Below are 16,118 nucleotides of genomic sequence, written 5' to 3'. Positions count from 1 at the left end.
ACATATATATAACTGGATATTTTCCATTGGTGTCTTAATAATACTCCCCTGACTAAAATAACATATAGAAGGCGTTGGTCCTAGTGGTTCCTTGCATGATATTTGACAATGATGGTATAGGTTATCAATCCTAACTTTAGTTATTTGCTTTAAATGTTAACTCGATCATCTTTTACTTCTTTAATTTCAATCTAGCATGATCCAGGGTAGTAATTTTCAATTAGAGATTCCCATCATATACTGTAGTGGAATAACTGAGGACGTGGAAAGGAGACGTGACCCATGAGCCCCCCTGCCCCAGCAAACTGGGGGCTGGCGAATAAGCCAGAACTGCAAACAGTCCTGATTGCTTTGAGCGCACCCCCCGGCAAACCGGGGGCCCGCGAAGAAGCATTGAGTGCTTTGGGCACTGATCCATGAGATGTCCTCAGTATAATCAGAGTGGTGGGAACGCAAGGAAGTGTCCTTGTGCTACTTCAGTATAATCAGAATAATGGTGGGAACTTTGTGCTGCTTTCGCGCTCAAGGACGAAGCACGGCAGGTGCTCACGAAAGCCAATTATCGCTTGTATAATTAATAAAAACATAGGTCGCTGCTTTGGCACTTCTGAAATGTTAAGAAAACAAGTCTTAAAATGTAAACCTAGATAATGCTTTAATAAAAGCTACCACAGAAGGACAGACGGCGCTGTTTTGCCTGAGCGAGCGGCAGCCCTCTACTGCTGTGCTTCGGCACAATTCATCTCGTGTGATGAGCTTACTTTCGGCCCTGTCGTAAGATAAACTACAACAATATACTCATGTAGTTTTACTAATATATAGTTGTTCAGGATCTACTCCAGACCGACTGAATCTCATTACTTGATATTCTTGATATATTCCTACCATATATGGTAAGAATATGCTTGTCATTCATAGCGTATTGCATGGTACATATGCTTGGTATATTCACAGTATAGTTCTCTGGATAATTTTGTTGTATCAAGATTTTTCCTCTATTCATCCATTTTTATAAATAAGATAGAATGATTGCTGTTGTCTTTGAAAATAGACTTAGTGATTACATTTATATTTTGCCTAAAACTTTTTTGGAGTGACTTTATTACTTCATTTTGCATGCCACAGAAACAGCCTATAATTTTTTTTTTTTTTTTTTTTTTTTTTGCAGTAAGCGGGCCTCTCACTGTTGTGGCCTTTCCCGTTGCGGAGCTCAGGCTCAGCGGCCATGGCTCATGGACCCAGCCGCTCCGCAGCATGTGGGATCTTCCCGGACCGGGGCACGAACCCGTGTCCCCTGCATCGGCAGGCGGACTCTCAACCACTGCGCCACCAGGGAAGCCCACAACCTATAATTTTTTAACCTATCACTAAGTACTTTTTGAGGTAACATTGATTTATAACATTGTATAAGTTTCGTGTATACATTACATTTCTACTTCTGTATATCCTACAACGTGCTCACCACCAAAAATTTAGTTTCCATCCATCACTATACAGTTGATCACCTTTACCCGTATCGCCCTCTCCCTCACCCATCCCCTCTGGTGACCACTACTCTGTTCTCTGTATCTATGTGTTTGGTTCTGTTTGTTCATTTATTTTGTTTGTTTGTTTGTTTGTTCATTAGATTTTTATGTTGCACATATTGAGTGAAATCATACAGTATTTGTCTTTTTCCATCTAATTTATTTCACTTCTCATAATACCTTCAAGGTCCATCCACGTTGTCACAAATGGCAAGATTTCGTCTTTTTATGGCTGAATAGTATTCCAGTGTGTGAGTGCATGTGTGTGTGTGTGTGTGTGTGTGTGTGTGTGTGTGTGTATCACATCTTCTTTATCCATTCATCTATTGATGGGCACCTAGGTTGCTTCCATATCTCAGCTATTGTAAATAATGCCACAATAAACATCAAGGTGCATATATCTTTTAGAATTTGAATTCCTTTTTGAGGAATCGCCATACTGTCTTCCATAGTGGCTTCACCAACTTACATTCCCACCAACAGTGTATAAGGGTTCCCTTTGCTCCAAATCCTCCTCCACACTTTTTACTTGTTGTCTTTTTGTTGACAGCCCTACTGACAGGTGTGAAGTGATATCTCTTTGTGGTTTTGATTCCCATTTCCCTGATGATTAGTGATGTTGAGCATCTTTTCATGCAACTGTTGGCCATCTGTATGTCTTCTTTGGAAAAATGTCTATTCAGGTTCTCTGCCCATTTTTAATTGGGTTTATTGTTTTTCTGATGTCAAATTATATGAGTTCTTTGTATATTTTGGATATTAATCCCTTGTCAGATACATTGTTTGCAAATATCTTTTCCCATTCAGTAGGTGGGAGAAGTAGACTTTTTGTTTTGTTGATCTCTTCCTTTGTTGTGCAAAAGCTTTTTAGTTTGATGTCATTCAGTTTGTTTATTTTTGCTTTTGTTCCCCTTGCCTGAGGAGAAATATCCAAAAAAATACTGCTAGACCAATGTCAAACAGTGTACTACATACGTTTTCTTCTAGAAGTTTCACGGTTTCAGGTCTTACATTCAAGTCTCTAATCCACTTTAAGTTAACTTTGGTGTATGGTGTGAGATGGTTGTCTGATTTCAATTTTTTTACATCTTACTGTCCAATCGTCCCAATAACATTTAATGAAGAGTCTATCCTTTCACAATTTTATGTTCTTTGCTCTTTTGTCTTTTCTTTCCCTGAGAGTTTCGGATTAGCAGATGCAAACTATTACATTTAGATGGATAGCACAGGGAACTATATCCAATATCTGGGGATAAACCGTAATGGAAAAGAATATAAAAAAAGAATGTCTATATGTGTATAACTGAGTCACTTTGCTGTACAGCAGAGATTGCCACCACACTGTAAATCAGCTATACTTCAATAAGAAAAATAAAATAAAATAATGATGCTCATTGAAGCAGATATGACCAGATGCCTGTGAAGAACTGAGGTTGATTTTATGGAGGCAATGCTCACTTACAAAGCTCTCTTGGGAGAACTGGCCTGGTACTTGGCCTGGTACAGCCTGCCTAAGAAAACTGTTCTACAAGCAATAATGCTGCTTGTAATGCTTAATATCATTTTATAAGCATACATTTTCTCCATAATAGTCAAGAGTATCTATTTTTAGCTTGAACAAGATTGATTTCCTTGCTGACACTTCTCCACCATATTGTTTGCTACAAAACGATACTTGACAAATAATATCGCTTCCATAAATCATCAAGTGTCTGTCTTCCCAAAGGATACTTGAAGGACTTTGCCCCAAGTACACACCAACCCCTATAAACCCGAGCAATGCTGACAGCACCAAAGGTTCTAGCATGGACTGTGCTGCTAATTAGTGGAGTATCTTTGTGCAAATCACCTAAACTTCTTGGGCTTCGAGTTCCTCCTTTGTGAAGAGAAGGCTCTGAACTGGATGTTAAGTCCCTCTAGGCTGAGCTCTATAATTCCATGGCCATCCCTTTCTTCTACTTAGCCAAAAAGAATTTCATGCAATAGGACAAAATCTAAACACAAACCAGGGTGAGATCTAAAATCTGAGATTAGGTAATATTTTTAATGGGACAAGATGACGCAGAGCAGAGGGTGAGATAGAATTACATATATTAGGGTGGCTGTGTCTCAAAACGTAATGAAAAAAGCAATTTGCAGAAAATTCCAAAAAAAATATGATACCAATTAAGCATTAAAAATACAAAACAACACATGTACTGCTTGTGGAGATGAATACATAGTTTTATATATAGTCTTAAAATACCCATGATGTTAGTGGCCCCTAAGGAGCGAGGGAAACAAGGATGGGGAGAGAAACAAAGTGAGCTCATTGTTTCTCTGTAATGTGTGAGTTCTTTAACTAAAGCAAATATGATATCACCTTCACTTTGGCGAGGCATATCTATGAATATTTGCTAAATGAGTCCTTAACTTAGTGGTTGTTAAACAGGAGTGTGCATCAGAATCAACCAAAGAGCTTTTTAAAAATGAAGGGCGGGCTTCCCTGGTGGCGCAGTGGTTGAGAGTCCGCCTGCCGATGCGGGGGACATGGATTCGTGCCCCGGTCCGGGAAGATCCCACGTGCCGCGGAGCGGCTGGGCCCGTGAGCCATGGCTGCTGAGCCTGCGCGTCTGGAGCCTGTGCTCCACAACGGGAGAGGCCACAACAGTGAGAGGCCCGCGTACCGCAAAAAAAAAAAAAAAAAAAAGGTCCCTGACCCTCTCCCCTTATAATTCAGGGTCAGTAGGTCTGAAGCAGAACTCGAGCATCTTAATTTTTTAAAAACTGTCCAAGTGAGTCTTCTGCAGAGCAGCCTATAATACAATACTAATATTTAAGATAAAATTAAACAAAAGATACAAATGGTCATAACAGCATTATTCATAATAGTCCCAAAGTGGAAACAACCCAAATGTCCGTCAACTGATGAATCAATAAATAAAATATGGTCTATTCATACAATGGAATATCATTCTGCCATAAAAAGAAAATAAGTACTGATGCATACTACTACATAGATGAACCTTGACAGCATTATGCTAAGTGAAAGAACCAGAAGCAAAGAACAAAATATTGTATGATTAGTCCAGGAGGCCCAGCAGTCAAATAAGAGGAATTTCAAAAAGAGCAAAGAAAAGAAAATGGAAACTAATGGGAAAAGAATAACCACAGAAAGAGTACCTCCAACATCTTCCAGAACTGAAGGACATGACTTTCCAGATTGAAAAAAGGCCCAGCAAGTGCCCAGCACAAACAAGGAAGAAAAGACCATTCCAAGCAGCTCATCATACACCTTCAAAGCAAAAGAGAGGAACCTAAAGTCTCCCAGGAATGAGAAAAACAAAAAACAGACACAAATACAGGGTCAGTAGACAGACTGGCACCAGGTTTCTCAACAACAGCCCTGGAAACTACTAAGAATATGGACCCGCAGCTTTCCAGTCCTGAGCAGAAGTGATGTCTGGCCTGGAGCTCTGCACCTTAGCACACAGAAAAGTCATGCATGAGGGGTGAAGGCAGGACCTACCATTTTCTGTAATAACCCTTGTAATAACCCTTGACCTTTTCAAAATTATACACATATTAATTGGATAAAAATTAAATTTTAATATTCAAAAAACAGTCTTTTCAAGAGAAATGAAGATACGCATTGGGGTACAAAGATGCACTTAAGATAAAAACTCATCACGGTACAGTCCCTCTTCAGAGCACAACAGAACCAGAAACCAAATTGTAAAATAGAATCTGATGGTCCTAAAATCAAGGAGGTTAAACCCTCTCATTGCTGATTCAATCCATCAGCAATTCTTACCAGTTCTTCCTCCAAAACAGATACTAAAATCATCCACTTCTATACTGTTCTATCCCCACCACCCTAGTCCACGCCACCATGACATCTCATCCGTTTTACTACAGTAATTTGTACCACTTCAATCCATTCATCCCATTGTAGCCAAAAAGAGTTCTAGACAAGGAAATAAAATTACTCCTCTGCTTAAAACCCTTACAACGTCTTAACGGCCCCTAAGATAGACTCCAGAGCACTGCTGTGGCCCATGGGCTGCCCACCTGCTGCTCCCACCTCCCACGGTGCCCCTTCCCTCTTCACTTCGGCAACTCAGGACTCAGGGCAGTCATGGCAGGTCTTAGGAGTCTCCAAGCCCTTTCCTGCCTCAGGGCCTTTGCATTTGCTCTTACCTTTGCCTGGAACACTCTTCCCTCCACCCTTCCTGTCCTTCTTCAAGACCCAAGTGACCTGAGTGTCCCCACCAAGAAATATACCTTAACAGTAAGGTACCATCTCTTAAACATAATAGCTAAACTAACGTGACCCAGTTAACAAACTCCTATACCAAATAAAAAATATCAAATTGCATATAACAGCTTTTAGCACTTTTTTAAATGGTTAATAACGTGTATGAGATATGTTGCATTTAAGTTGACCAAAGCCAGAAAGGTATTTCATTAAAAGGGAAATATCTTTATTTCTCTGTATAGAACCATTATCCCCTTATAGAACATTAACCAACTGTAAAATCTACATGTTACCATTTGGAGAAGGAATTCGTGTTACACCTGCATGTGTTAACCTAAGCACTAAGAGACCTCAGGTGTCATTACCTGAAGAATGTGGACACATGGAAGACAGCACATCCACATGCCTCTGAGACACACCCATCTCTATAAGGTAGGATTTTTAGTTGTGTCTCCTATGGTGAGAATTAATTGGGACTCAGTCATCACAAATCTCTTTTGAAATGAAGCTGGGCATAAACAGATTAGTTAAGAAATAAATGAATTAGACAAATGTGTGCTTGTCTTGTATCTATGGAGAGTCATGTATGAGATGCTTGGTAGAGGTGAGGAATGCAGTGAAGGTAAGGAATAAAACCAGGTGATCTCTGGGGCTTCCCTGGTGGCACAGTGGTAGAGAGTCCGCCTGCTGATGCAGGGGACACGGGTTCGTGCCCCAGTCCGGGAAGATCCCACATGCTGCGGAGCAGCTGGGCCCGTGAGCCATGGCCGCTGGGCCTGCGCATCCAGAGCCTGTGCTCCGCAACGGGAGAGGCCACAACAGTGAGAGGCCTGCGTACCGCCAGAAAAAAAACAGGTGATCTCCACCAGACATTCAAATTCATGGTATTTGCTTTATTAGCATAATTCTTTATTTAATTGATATAATTATACATAATCAAAGATGAAACAACACCAGAGGGGAAAAGAAACCTGATGAAATTTATCTTGTTCTTGAGTCTAGATCTTACTTTTTCCCTCCTCATCAGAAAAAAAAAGGAAAATTCAATTCATTTTCAATAGAAATAATTAATATAGGAGTACATATCATTATAAAATTAACTAACATAAGCTGTCATGAGAAATTCATAACAAAATAATTTCATAGACACCACCTGAGAATTTATACTTTTACATATTTAATTAACACACTTAAGATTATTGAATGCAATGATATTTCTTAGGTATTGTAAAGCTTACTATAACAAGGTGTAAACAGAGCAAAAATAATAAAAGCATAGTTTTGAAACATGCTTTAGTAGAAACCATGCATTATCTCTATGCATAAGACTTCATCAGAATAAGAAGTGTATTAAAATCATGTTAATTTAAAGATCATCACTTATTAAACAGTGTTGGTGCTGATTTTATCCTCACTTCTTATGACCTATATTGGACCCCAAGGGGGTGTTCAAGCTTACCTTTGAGCCTGGAGGGGGAGCCAAGCCAAGGAAGGAATAAATAATATTCTCTTCTTTTGCAGAGAAGAAAGAGTCAAAATCCTTGAAGCAAAGAAAAAGAATGATTAAACCCAGTGCACACTTGTGAGCCAGTATATTGACCTAAGTTAATATTTTTTATTTATTAGTCATTAAGTGAGGAGCTAACACAAAATGTTATCCCCATTTGCTTTACCAAAATGATCAAGCCCAAATTTAGGAAATTGAAGCATGAAGTTTACACTTGTTTTTACACACCTTCATTGTGCCTATTACAGTACAGTGAGAACACACACACACACACACACACACACACACACACACACACAAATTGTTCCTGCTCAGGAATTGCTGACAACACGCAAACATACATACTGAGGAAGAACCTAGGGGCAGGACAGGAATAAAGCAGACGTTGAGAATGGACTTGAGGACACAGGGACGGGGAAGGGTAAGCTGGGACGAAGTGAGAGAGTGGCATGGACATATATACACTACCAAATGTAAAATAGATAGCTAGTGGGAAACAGCCGCATAGCACAGGGAGATCAGCTCGGTGCTTTGTGACCACCTAGAGGGGTGGGATAGGGAAGGTGAGAGGGAGACGCAACAAGGAGGAGATATGGGGATATACGTATATATATAGCTGATTCACTTTGCTATAAAGCAGAAATTAACACACCATTGTAAAGCAATTATACTCCAATAAAGATGTGAAAAAGAAACATACATAGTGGAAGCCTTCTCTAAAAGTTTCACATCTTTAGCTGTTTCCTTATAATTTGACCCTATGGATTTGGACCCTAATCAGGGTCCAAACAACACAGGACTAAAACAATTAAACCAACACAGGATTTCTCTGCTGTTATTATAGTAGCTTCTAAGGGCCCAGACCTGTCTCAGGCCCTTCTGATATCAGGAGCCACAAGATTACAGAGGGTTTAGAAAGGCTCTTGTTTTGCCAAAATGGGAAAAACTGCACAACGATCTGAAACCTGGTAGCTGACAGAAACCGGAAGCTCAGTGAAACTCCACCCCTATGCCAGACCACATCCAGGCCAGTGCTTCACCAGGTGGGTCCAGCCCTAAACCAACTCTCCAGTAGTGTAGTTGTCAATAACTCGGAAGAGTTTCACTTTTTATCATTAAACATAAAAGATACTCCCTGGCCACTTTCTTACTGCCAATCTTTGTCATTGGGGCTGTGATGTAATTTCAACAGTGTTGCCAAAAGGCTCAGAAGGTACAGGGTTAGTCCGGCCTGAACTGAACAGGACACGCAAACCAACGTGGTCATGTTATTGCCTACCCTCCTCTTACATGTGTTAAGAGCATAAAACCAAAGACAGGCCACCTATATTGGGAAGAAAATGTTATGTACTTCTCATGTGTTTATCTTAGCCTAAGATTTATTTTCCTACCTGTAGCCCTGATTCTCTCAGTGATTAATTTTCTTCTTTCGTACTGAAGGTGTTTTTGTAAACTGCCTCAAATCTTAGCTGAGGGAAATATAGCATGGTAAGTGATTCTTTGGTATCAGAAATTCTCACTAATTCCCAGAGCACATACTTACTAGGTGGTTGTTAAAGATTACATGATAGAATTCATTAGTAGTATAGCACTAGTAAGTAGGTAAAAGGTAATAAAGTAAATTTATGCCAGTTTCTTAAAATTCCATAGATAAATATCTGACGATCTCTAGTTGTCAACTCTAGAAGCTTTCAAGTCAAGATAAGTTTCCTTATAATTGAACAGATTGTGTTTTGCTTCAACTTAAGTCCATATAGCTTCTTCAGAATTTCAGAGGACTGAAGAACAGTTTGTTCATATTTTTTACTTGATGTTAACAAACAGATATAGAAAATAATGAGTATGAAATGGTTTTTCAACTTCCAGTTACGTTAGTGTGGCAGATTAGATGCCCTAAAACACCATCTCGAAAAAGAAATTTTTAAGCCAGGTTAAGAAAAAAAGTATAAATTCATTGCTAAGCTGGTACCGGAAAAAAAAAAAAAAGTATAGCCAAGTGAGATCAAGAATCCTAAGAATAAGCACACAACAAGGCCACCATCCACGTTGAGAGTTTCTTACAAAACCAGGAAATCTTTATCTTCCACTCTGATGCCACAGAGAGAAAAGAGGCAAGTGGATAAAGCCTGGGCCTCCTTAAGGTGGGGAGTTCTATAAAACACACACACATAAAGATACACACACATACATACACACACAGAGATATACATTTGCACATATAGACACATACATACACGTATATACATAGATGTATAGATACACATACAGACACATATATATACACATACATATGCACATGCATACACACATATACATAGATACACACATACATGCACATATATACATATATACACAGACACACACACCAGAACCCCACTGAGGGCTCTACCCTCAATGTAAATATAAATGAGAAAAAACTTTGCCATGAAAAATAGAATGGAAGAAAACTTCCCTGATTCAACTTTGGTGCTCAGTGAAAGAGAAAACATTCTCTGAGAATTTATAACTACAAGCCAAAATTCATGAGAGTTTTTGATCCAAATTCCCACGACATGTGTTGTCCAGAAAATCTTCAAAGGAAATCAAGTTAAAAGGGTTCTAACTTTTATAGATCTCCCAGGAAACTAGCAGAAACAAATTCCAGCCTCAAAGAGTAACTGAAAATAGCATTTTTTTAATGAGCAATTCAGAGTCAAAAATCACAAAATAAATAAGGAAATAAAAATATACCATGTGTGAAAGCCAGCAGAAATAATGGAAAGCAGAATCAGACACTGGAATTATCAGGCAGAAAATATCAAATATCTATATTTAATATACATAAAGAAATGAAAGAAAAGCTTGAAAACACAAGAAATAAACTAGAAAGAACAATTAAGCAAATTTGGAAAGAACCAGAAAGTCCTCCTAACAATGAAAATGTGGATTAAATAGCTAATTAGACCACATCAGAAGAAAACAATTTAGCTAACTGGGAGATTCAACCAAAGACATTATCTGGAGAGGAGGGGAAAAGGATGAAAAATATGGAAGAAATATTATTATAGGAAGACAGAATGAGAAGGTCTAACACACATCTTATAGGAGAAGCTAACAGAGACAATGGGGGAAAGCCATACTCAAACATATATGGCTAATAATCTTCTAGACTTGCTGAAGATACCAATCCTTAGACTCAGGAAGCCCAAAAATAATCCTAAACTGGATAAATAAGAAGAACTCTAGGGAATTCCCTGGTGGTCCAGTGGTTAGGACTTGGCGCTTTCACTGCCATGTGGCAAAAAAAAAAAAAAAAAAAAACCTCTAAATCTAGACACATCCTAGAGAAAGATTATAATGCAGCCCATGGAGGGAGGGGTATAAGGGAGGGGAAAAGGAAAACGTTTCCCCTGCAAAGTATGGCATTAGATTGACAACTGGCTTCTCAATAGCAATGCAGAAGTCAGAAGAAAGTAAAATAATTTCAACATGCTTACAAAAAAAATAACCCTTGACTCAGAATTCTAGACTTAGTGAAACTATTTTTCATACATGAGTGAAATAAAGACACTTGTCTGGAAAAATGTCTGTTTTAAACAAAAAAAATTTAGAGGATTTACCACCAACAGACCCTCACTTAAAGAAACTCTTATAGGATGCATTTAGGCAGAAGGAAAATGATTCCAGGTGGATTATCTAAGATGCAAGAAGAAATAATGAGCAAAGATATTAATAAATATGTGAGCAAATCTAAATCTAAACAAACCTTGACTATAAAAACAACAAGTAGAAATGTTGTGAGGTGGTATAATGGCCAACAAATTAAAATACTAAAATAACCAAACACATGTAAATAGGGAAAGGGTGATTAGGGTTAAAGTAAAGATACAATCTTACCTAATTTAAATTAAGTATGGTTGTTAAAATAACTAAAGTAACCACTAAGAGAACAGATAGCTTATATTAAGTAAACGGAGAAATATAATTAGGAAAAAAGACTTTAGTCAAAATAAAGTCAAGGAAAGATAAAAAAAAGAAAGAAACTGCAAAAGTTGGAAAAATAAAAAGTACACAACAAAATAATAGAAGTTACTCCAAATATATCCAAATCTCAATGCATGGGTCAAAAAAGAAATCATATTATGGACTACAAATGTTTTAGAAACAACAATGAAAATATTGCATATCAAAATACATGGAATGAGCTAAAGAAGTACACAGAGGGCAATTTATAGCCTTAAATACCTACATTAGAAAAGAAAAAAGCTTTAAAAGTAGTGAGTCAAGCATTAATGTTGGGGGAAAAAAGAAACCAAAGAGTATGGAAGGAAAAAATAAAGATGAGCAGAGATTTAGCAAATAGGAAAAAAATTATATATACATAGAGATGTATATAGATAGAGATCAGTAAGAATCAATAAGACAAAAAAAATTGAAAAAAAAATTGAAAGTTGCTAAGAGACTAGATTATATAAGTTCTCATCACAAGGAAAAAATGGTAACTATATGAAGTGATAGATGTTAATGAAATGTATTGTGGTAATCATTTTGCAGTATATACATATATCAAATCATTGTGTTGCACACCTAAAACTAATATAATGTTATATGTCAATTACATCTCAATTTTTAAAAAAGAAATAAGGGTAAATTTTTAATAATTATTTTAATTTTTTTAAATCACCAGTTATTTCATCTAATTGTTTCATCCACATTTATTAAAAAGTTCATTCTTTCCCCATCTATCTGCCATGCCAGCACTGTCTTAACCAGTTGTGTATTGTGTGGGACTCTATTTCCGGACATTAGGTCTACCTGTCTATTTATCCTTCAATATCACACTGTCTTCATGATCAGAGCTTTATAATGAGACTTGCTTATTTTCTGCTTCTTCTTGCTATTCTTAGACCTTTCCTTGTTCATTTTAGGTAAATTATCTTGCTTGGTTCTACAAAAATTCTTTCTGGGATTTTGATTGAAAAAGTATTGGATCTATAGATCAATTTGGGAAGAATTAGGATCTTTAAGATACTACCTTTTTATAGAGATGGTCAACCCAAGGATATGTTCTCTAGCATCATTTATTTAAGTCTTCCGTAACATTTAAATTTTCTCCAGACATCTCTTGTTAGATTCTTTTGGAGGGACTTCACATTTTTTATGCTCTTCTTAATTATGTGTGTGTGTATATATATATATATATATATATATATATATATATATAAAATGCTTGTCCTTTTTCCATCATAAGGAAAAGGCAAAAACTCAATAGAAAAATGTTCTAAATATATACAGAAGAGGACACACAAACATGAAGAGCTATGCAATCTCTTTACTAACAGCCACAGTTAAAGGATGCCTCCTGTGGGGCCTACCCTGAGCTGCCACAGGGAGCCAGAGCAGATGGTTTAGAACATTTTTTAAATGGGAGAGGGGTTGAAATAGAGTTGATGGATTATTTTGTTAAGGAGGAAAATATTTTTAAATTGTCAGCCACTGTCACCATCTTTTTTCATAAAATTGAAAAATATATTTTACCAAAAAAAAGTGGTAAAAATGTGCAACTCGCAAAGGTTCTACTCCACTTGACCCCAGTCCTGACTCCCAGGACCTAGAGGGAAGGTCAGATCAAAACAACAACAAAAACCTTCTCAGAGTGACTGGAAATGTGGGGGCGATCTCACCAGTGCTTCAAACATCCCCGAATCTGTCTTCCCTCTCCTGGAATCACTGCCATCATTAGTTTCAAAGTGTGACCATCCCTCAGCTCAGCTTTAAAAAACTCTTTGTATTGTCTGTTAGAGCTAAACATACTGAGAGTGATGACCTAGGTCATGAAGGTGGAGCCCTCGTGAGTGGAATTAGTGCCCTTTATGAGGAGATCCCCCAGAGTTCCCTCATCCCTTCCATCACGTGAGGACAAAGCAAGAAGGCACCAGCTGTGAAACAGGTGGCCCTTATCAGAACTCAACCACGCTGACACCTTGATCTTGGATTCCCCAGCCTCCAGAACTATGAGAAATAAATTTCTCTTGTTCATAAGCCACTAAGTCTGTGACATTTTGTTATAGCAGCTCAGACAGACTAAGACACACACCAGTGTCTACTCTGAAGCAATGAAAATGAATAAACTAGGAACAACAACAATCAACATGGTTGTATCTTTGAAATATGTTGGTGAAAGAAGCAACTCAAAAAATACAGATAGTATGAGTCCATTTACATAAAGCTCAAAAATAGGCAAAACAAACAATGTATTCCTTGGATGTGTATACATGGGAGATGGGAGAAAAGGAAAGGAACGGTAAACACAAAATTCACGGTAAACACAAAACCCTGGCTCCTTCTTGTGCAAAACGGTAAACACAAAACCCTGGCTCCTTCTTGTGCAAAACGGTAAACACAAAACCCTGGCTCCTTCTTGTGCAAAAGGAGCTGGACACGATCAGGGAGAAGCACGCAGTGTGCTTTTAAATTTCTGGAGATATCACGCTACTCAAACCGATGGTGTGCACATGGTTGTTCATTTTTATTATCCCTCTTGAAACTACATATTTTTTATCATCTATGGCACATTTCATAATAAAATTTTAATAACATAAAATAGCTTGTTCAAGACTTGTGGTTGCCAAGGAGGAGGGGGTGGGGGAGGGAAGGACTGGGAGGCTGGGATTAGCAGATGCAAACGATTATACAGAGGATGGATAAACGACAAGGGCCTACTGTAGAGCACAGGGAACTAGATTCAATATCCTGTGATAAACTATAATGGAAAAGAATATGAAAAGAATATATATGTATAACTGAGTCACTTTGCTGTATAGCAGAAATTAACACAACATTGTAAATAAGTTATACTTCAATAATTTTTTTTTTTTAAAGGCAAGGGGGGCTTCCCTGGTGGTGCAGTGGCTGAGAGTCCACCTGCCGATGCAGGGGACACGGGTTCACGCCGGGTCTGGGAAGATCCCACATGCCGCAGAGCGGCTGGGCCCGTGAGCCATGGCCGCTGAGCCTGCGCGTCCGGAGCCTGTGCTCCGCAACGGGAGAGGCTACAACAGTGAGAGGTCCGCGTACGGCACAAAAAAAAAAAAAAAAAAAGATATAATAAAATTGTGATCATACTGAAAAAGAAATTTTAATTAAAAAATAAAATAAAATACCCTGTTCAGTAACATCAGTGTGTTGAGAACGCCCTCCCCCTGCCCTAATTGGACGGGCATCCTGTCCTCCCTTGCAGTCCTGAGTCCCCACAGATAACTTGCCTCTCAGCTGAATGGTCAAGGTCCCCTTTGGCTGCTGCGTCCAGGCCCAGGCAGGCACCCCAGCCCTCACCTAGGCAAAAATGCACAGACTCCGACTTGGCATCAACAGACAAGTTGGCTACTTCCTGTTAATGTTTTTTTGCCAGGTGGGTGACCCGGCCTCCACTGTGCTGCTTCCCGGTGGTGTGCCCTTTCTGTAGGCAACAGTTGTCTGCCATGCCCTCACGATAACATCTTCATCTATTCTGCCCAGGGCAACAGGGGTTCAGGCTGGCAGGGACACGATGGTACTCAGAACTACCTGTGACATCCAGCCCTCTCACTGCCCTGGTGCAGAGAAAGCCACTGCTTGCCCTTGAGGTCCCCTCTCCCTGCTGCCGTCATCAGGTACGGCATATAGGTGACCATTCAAGAATCCAGAGTCCAGTGATTCAACTTAAATGGTAGCATTATTCTGACCGTCCACATTTCAATCGTGTGGAAAGACACATCGACCATCCAGATTTATGCCATTTTATTTTTTTAAAGCAGGTTTATCACTTTCTTTTTTTATTTAATTTTTATTTTATATTGGAATATAGTTGATTTACAATGTTGTGTTAGTTTCAGGTGTGCAGTAAAGTGATTCAGTTATACATACACATCTATCCATTCTTTTTCAGATTCTTTTCCCATATAGGTTATTACAGAATATTGAGTAGATTTATGCCATTTTAAACCTGACATATCCTTCATAACTTTTGAGTCTCCTTTCAAAATCAGAACCTACAATACAAATAGTCATTTTTACCTACTTTCTGAAAACAAAGTCCTTTGCCTCATTAATGAACTTTTGTTAAGAATATCCACAGACTGCAGAAAAGCAAATTTAGCAAAGTTGCTAGTAAGAAAAACGTCTAATACCTCTCTGAAGGCAGAACTGAAAAGAATTAAAAACAGTTAAACATAAAATAATTTGTATGCTTACTCATTAGAGCCATACTTGTAATAGGAAAATACATCTTAAAAATAGAAGCCTTTTTTCTTACTTGGGAACTCTTTTCTTCTTCTTCCACAATTAAAATGAAAAGCATTGCTAGATCACAGCAAAACAGAATAAAAAATGCCTTTGAGGTTTTATTTTTATAGCAGAAAATAACTGCAGAACTTTTACCCTGGAAGTTAACATAGATTGAAAGAAAATGCTTCAATATTGTTTCTACCGTAACTTGCCTTGATTGAAAAGGACAGCTAAAATAAGCAAAAGTAAGAGGTTTTAAATCCTACTTTCACTGGAAAAGTACTAGAAGAAAACATGAGATGATTCCTTTGATGATTTTAGAGTGCAGAACAATTTTCTAAACAAGACAGGAAACATTTTTTTAAAAAAGGTTAATAGATCTGTCTGCACAAAAAAAATTTAAGTCCTGCATTCCAAAAAAGTCACTTTAAAAAGTCAAGAGACAAATAAGAAACATGGGAAAATATTTGCAACATGGTAGTGACAGGGCTACTTTCCTTCAAAAGTAAAGACTATTACAAACCAGTAAACGTTACCTGGAACCAAATAGAAAAATAGTAAGTCATAGAAAAAAATACAGAGAGCTTATAAACAGAGAAAAAGA

General features: G+C 38.1%; 1 protein-coding gene across 4 annotated transcripts in view; it reads right to left on the bottom strand.

The window, feature by feature from the left end:
• The window catches only part of SH3BGR (SH3 domain binding glutamate rich protein), a 63,871-nt gene that overhangs the window by 33,954 nt on the left and 13,799 nt on the right, over positions 1-16,118 (bottom strand). For all 4 annotated transcript variants that reach the window (XR_007477343.1, XM_049709691.1, XM_033418323.2 and 1 more), the window contains exon 3: positions 7,223-7,303. Coding sequence is in view for 3 of the 4 variants with exons in the window: in XM_049709691.1 (XP_049565648.1) it covers positions 7,223-7,303 (81 nt within the window). In the remaining variant the exon portion in view is untranslated. The remainder of the gene's footprint in view (positions 1-7,222; positions 7,304-16,118) is intronic.

The sequence above is a fragment of the Orcinus orca genome, chromosome 5 (genome assembly GCF_937001465.1).
Source record: "Orcinus orca chromosome 5, mOrcOrc1.1, whole genome shotgun sequence".
Lineage (NCBI taxonomy): Eukaryota > Metazoa > Chordata > Mammalia > Artiodactyla > Delphinidae > Orcinus > Orcinus orca.
This window is presented reverse-complemented; position numbering and strand designations above follow the sequence as displayed.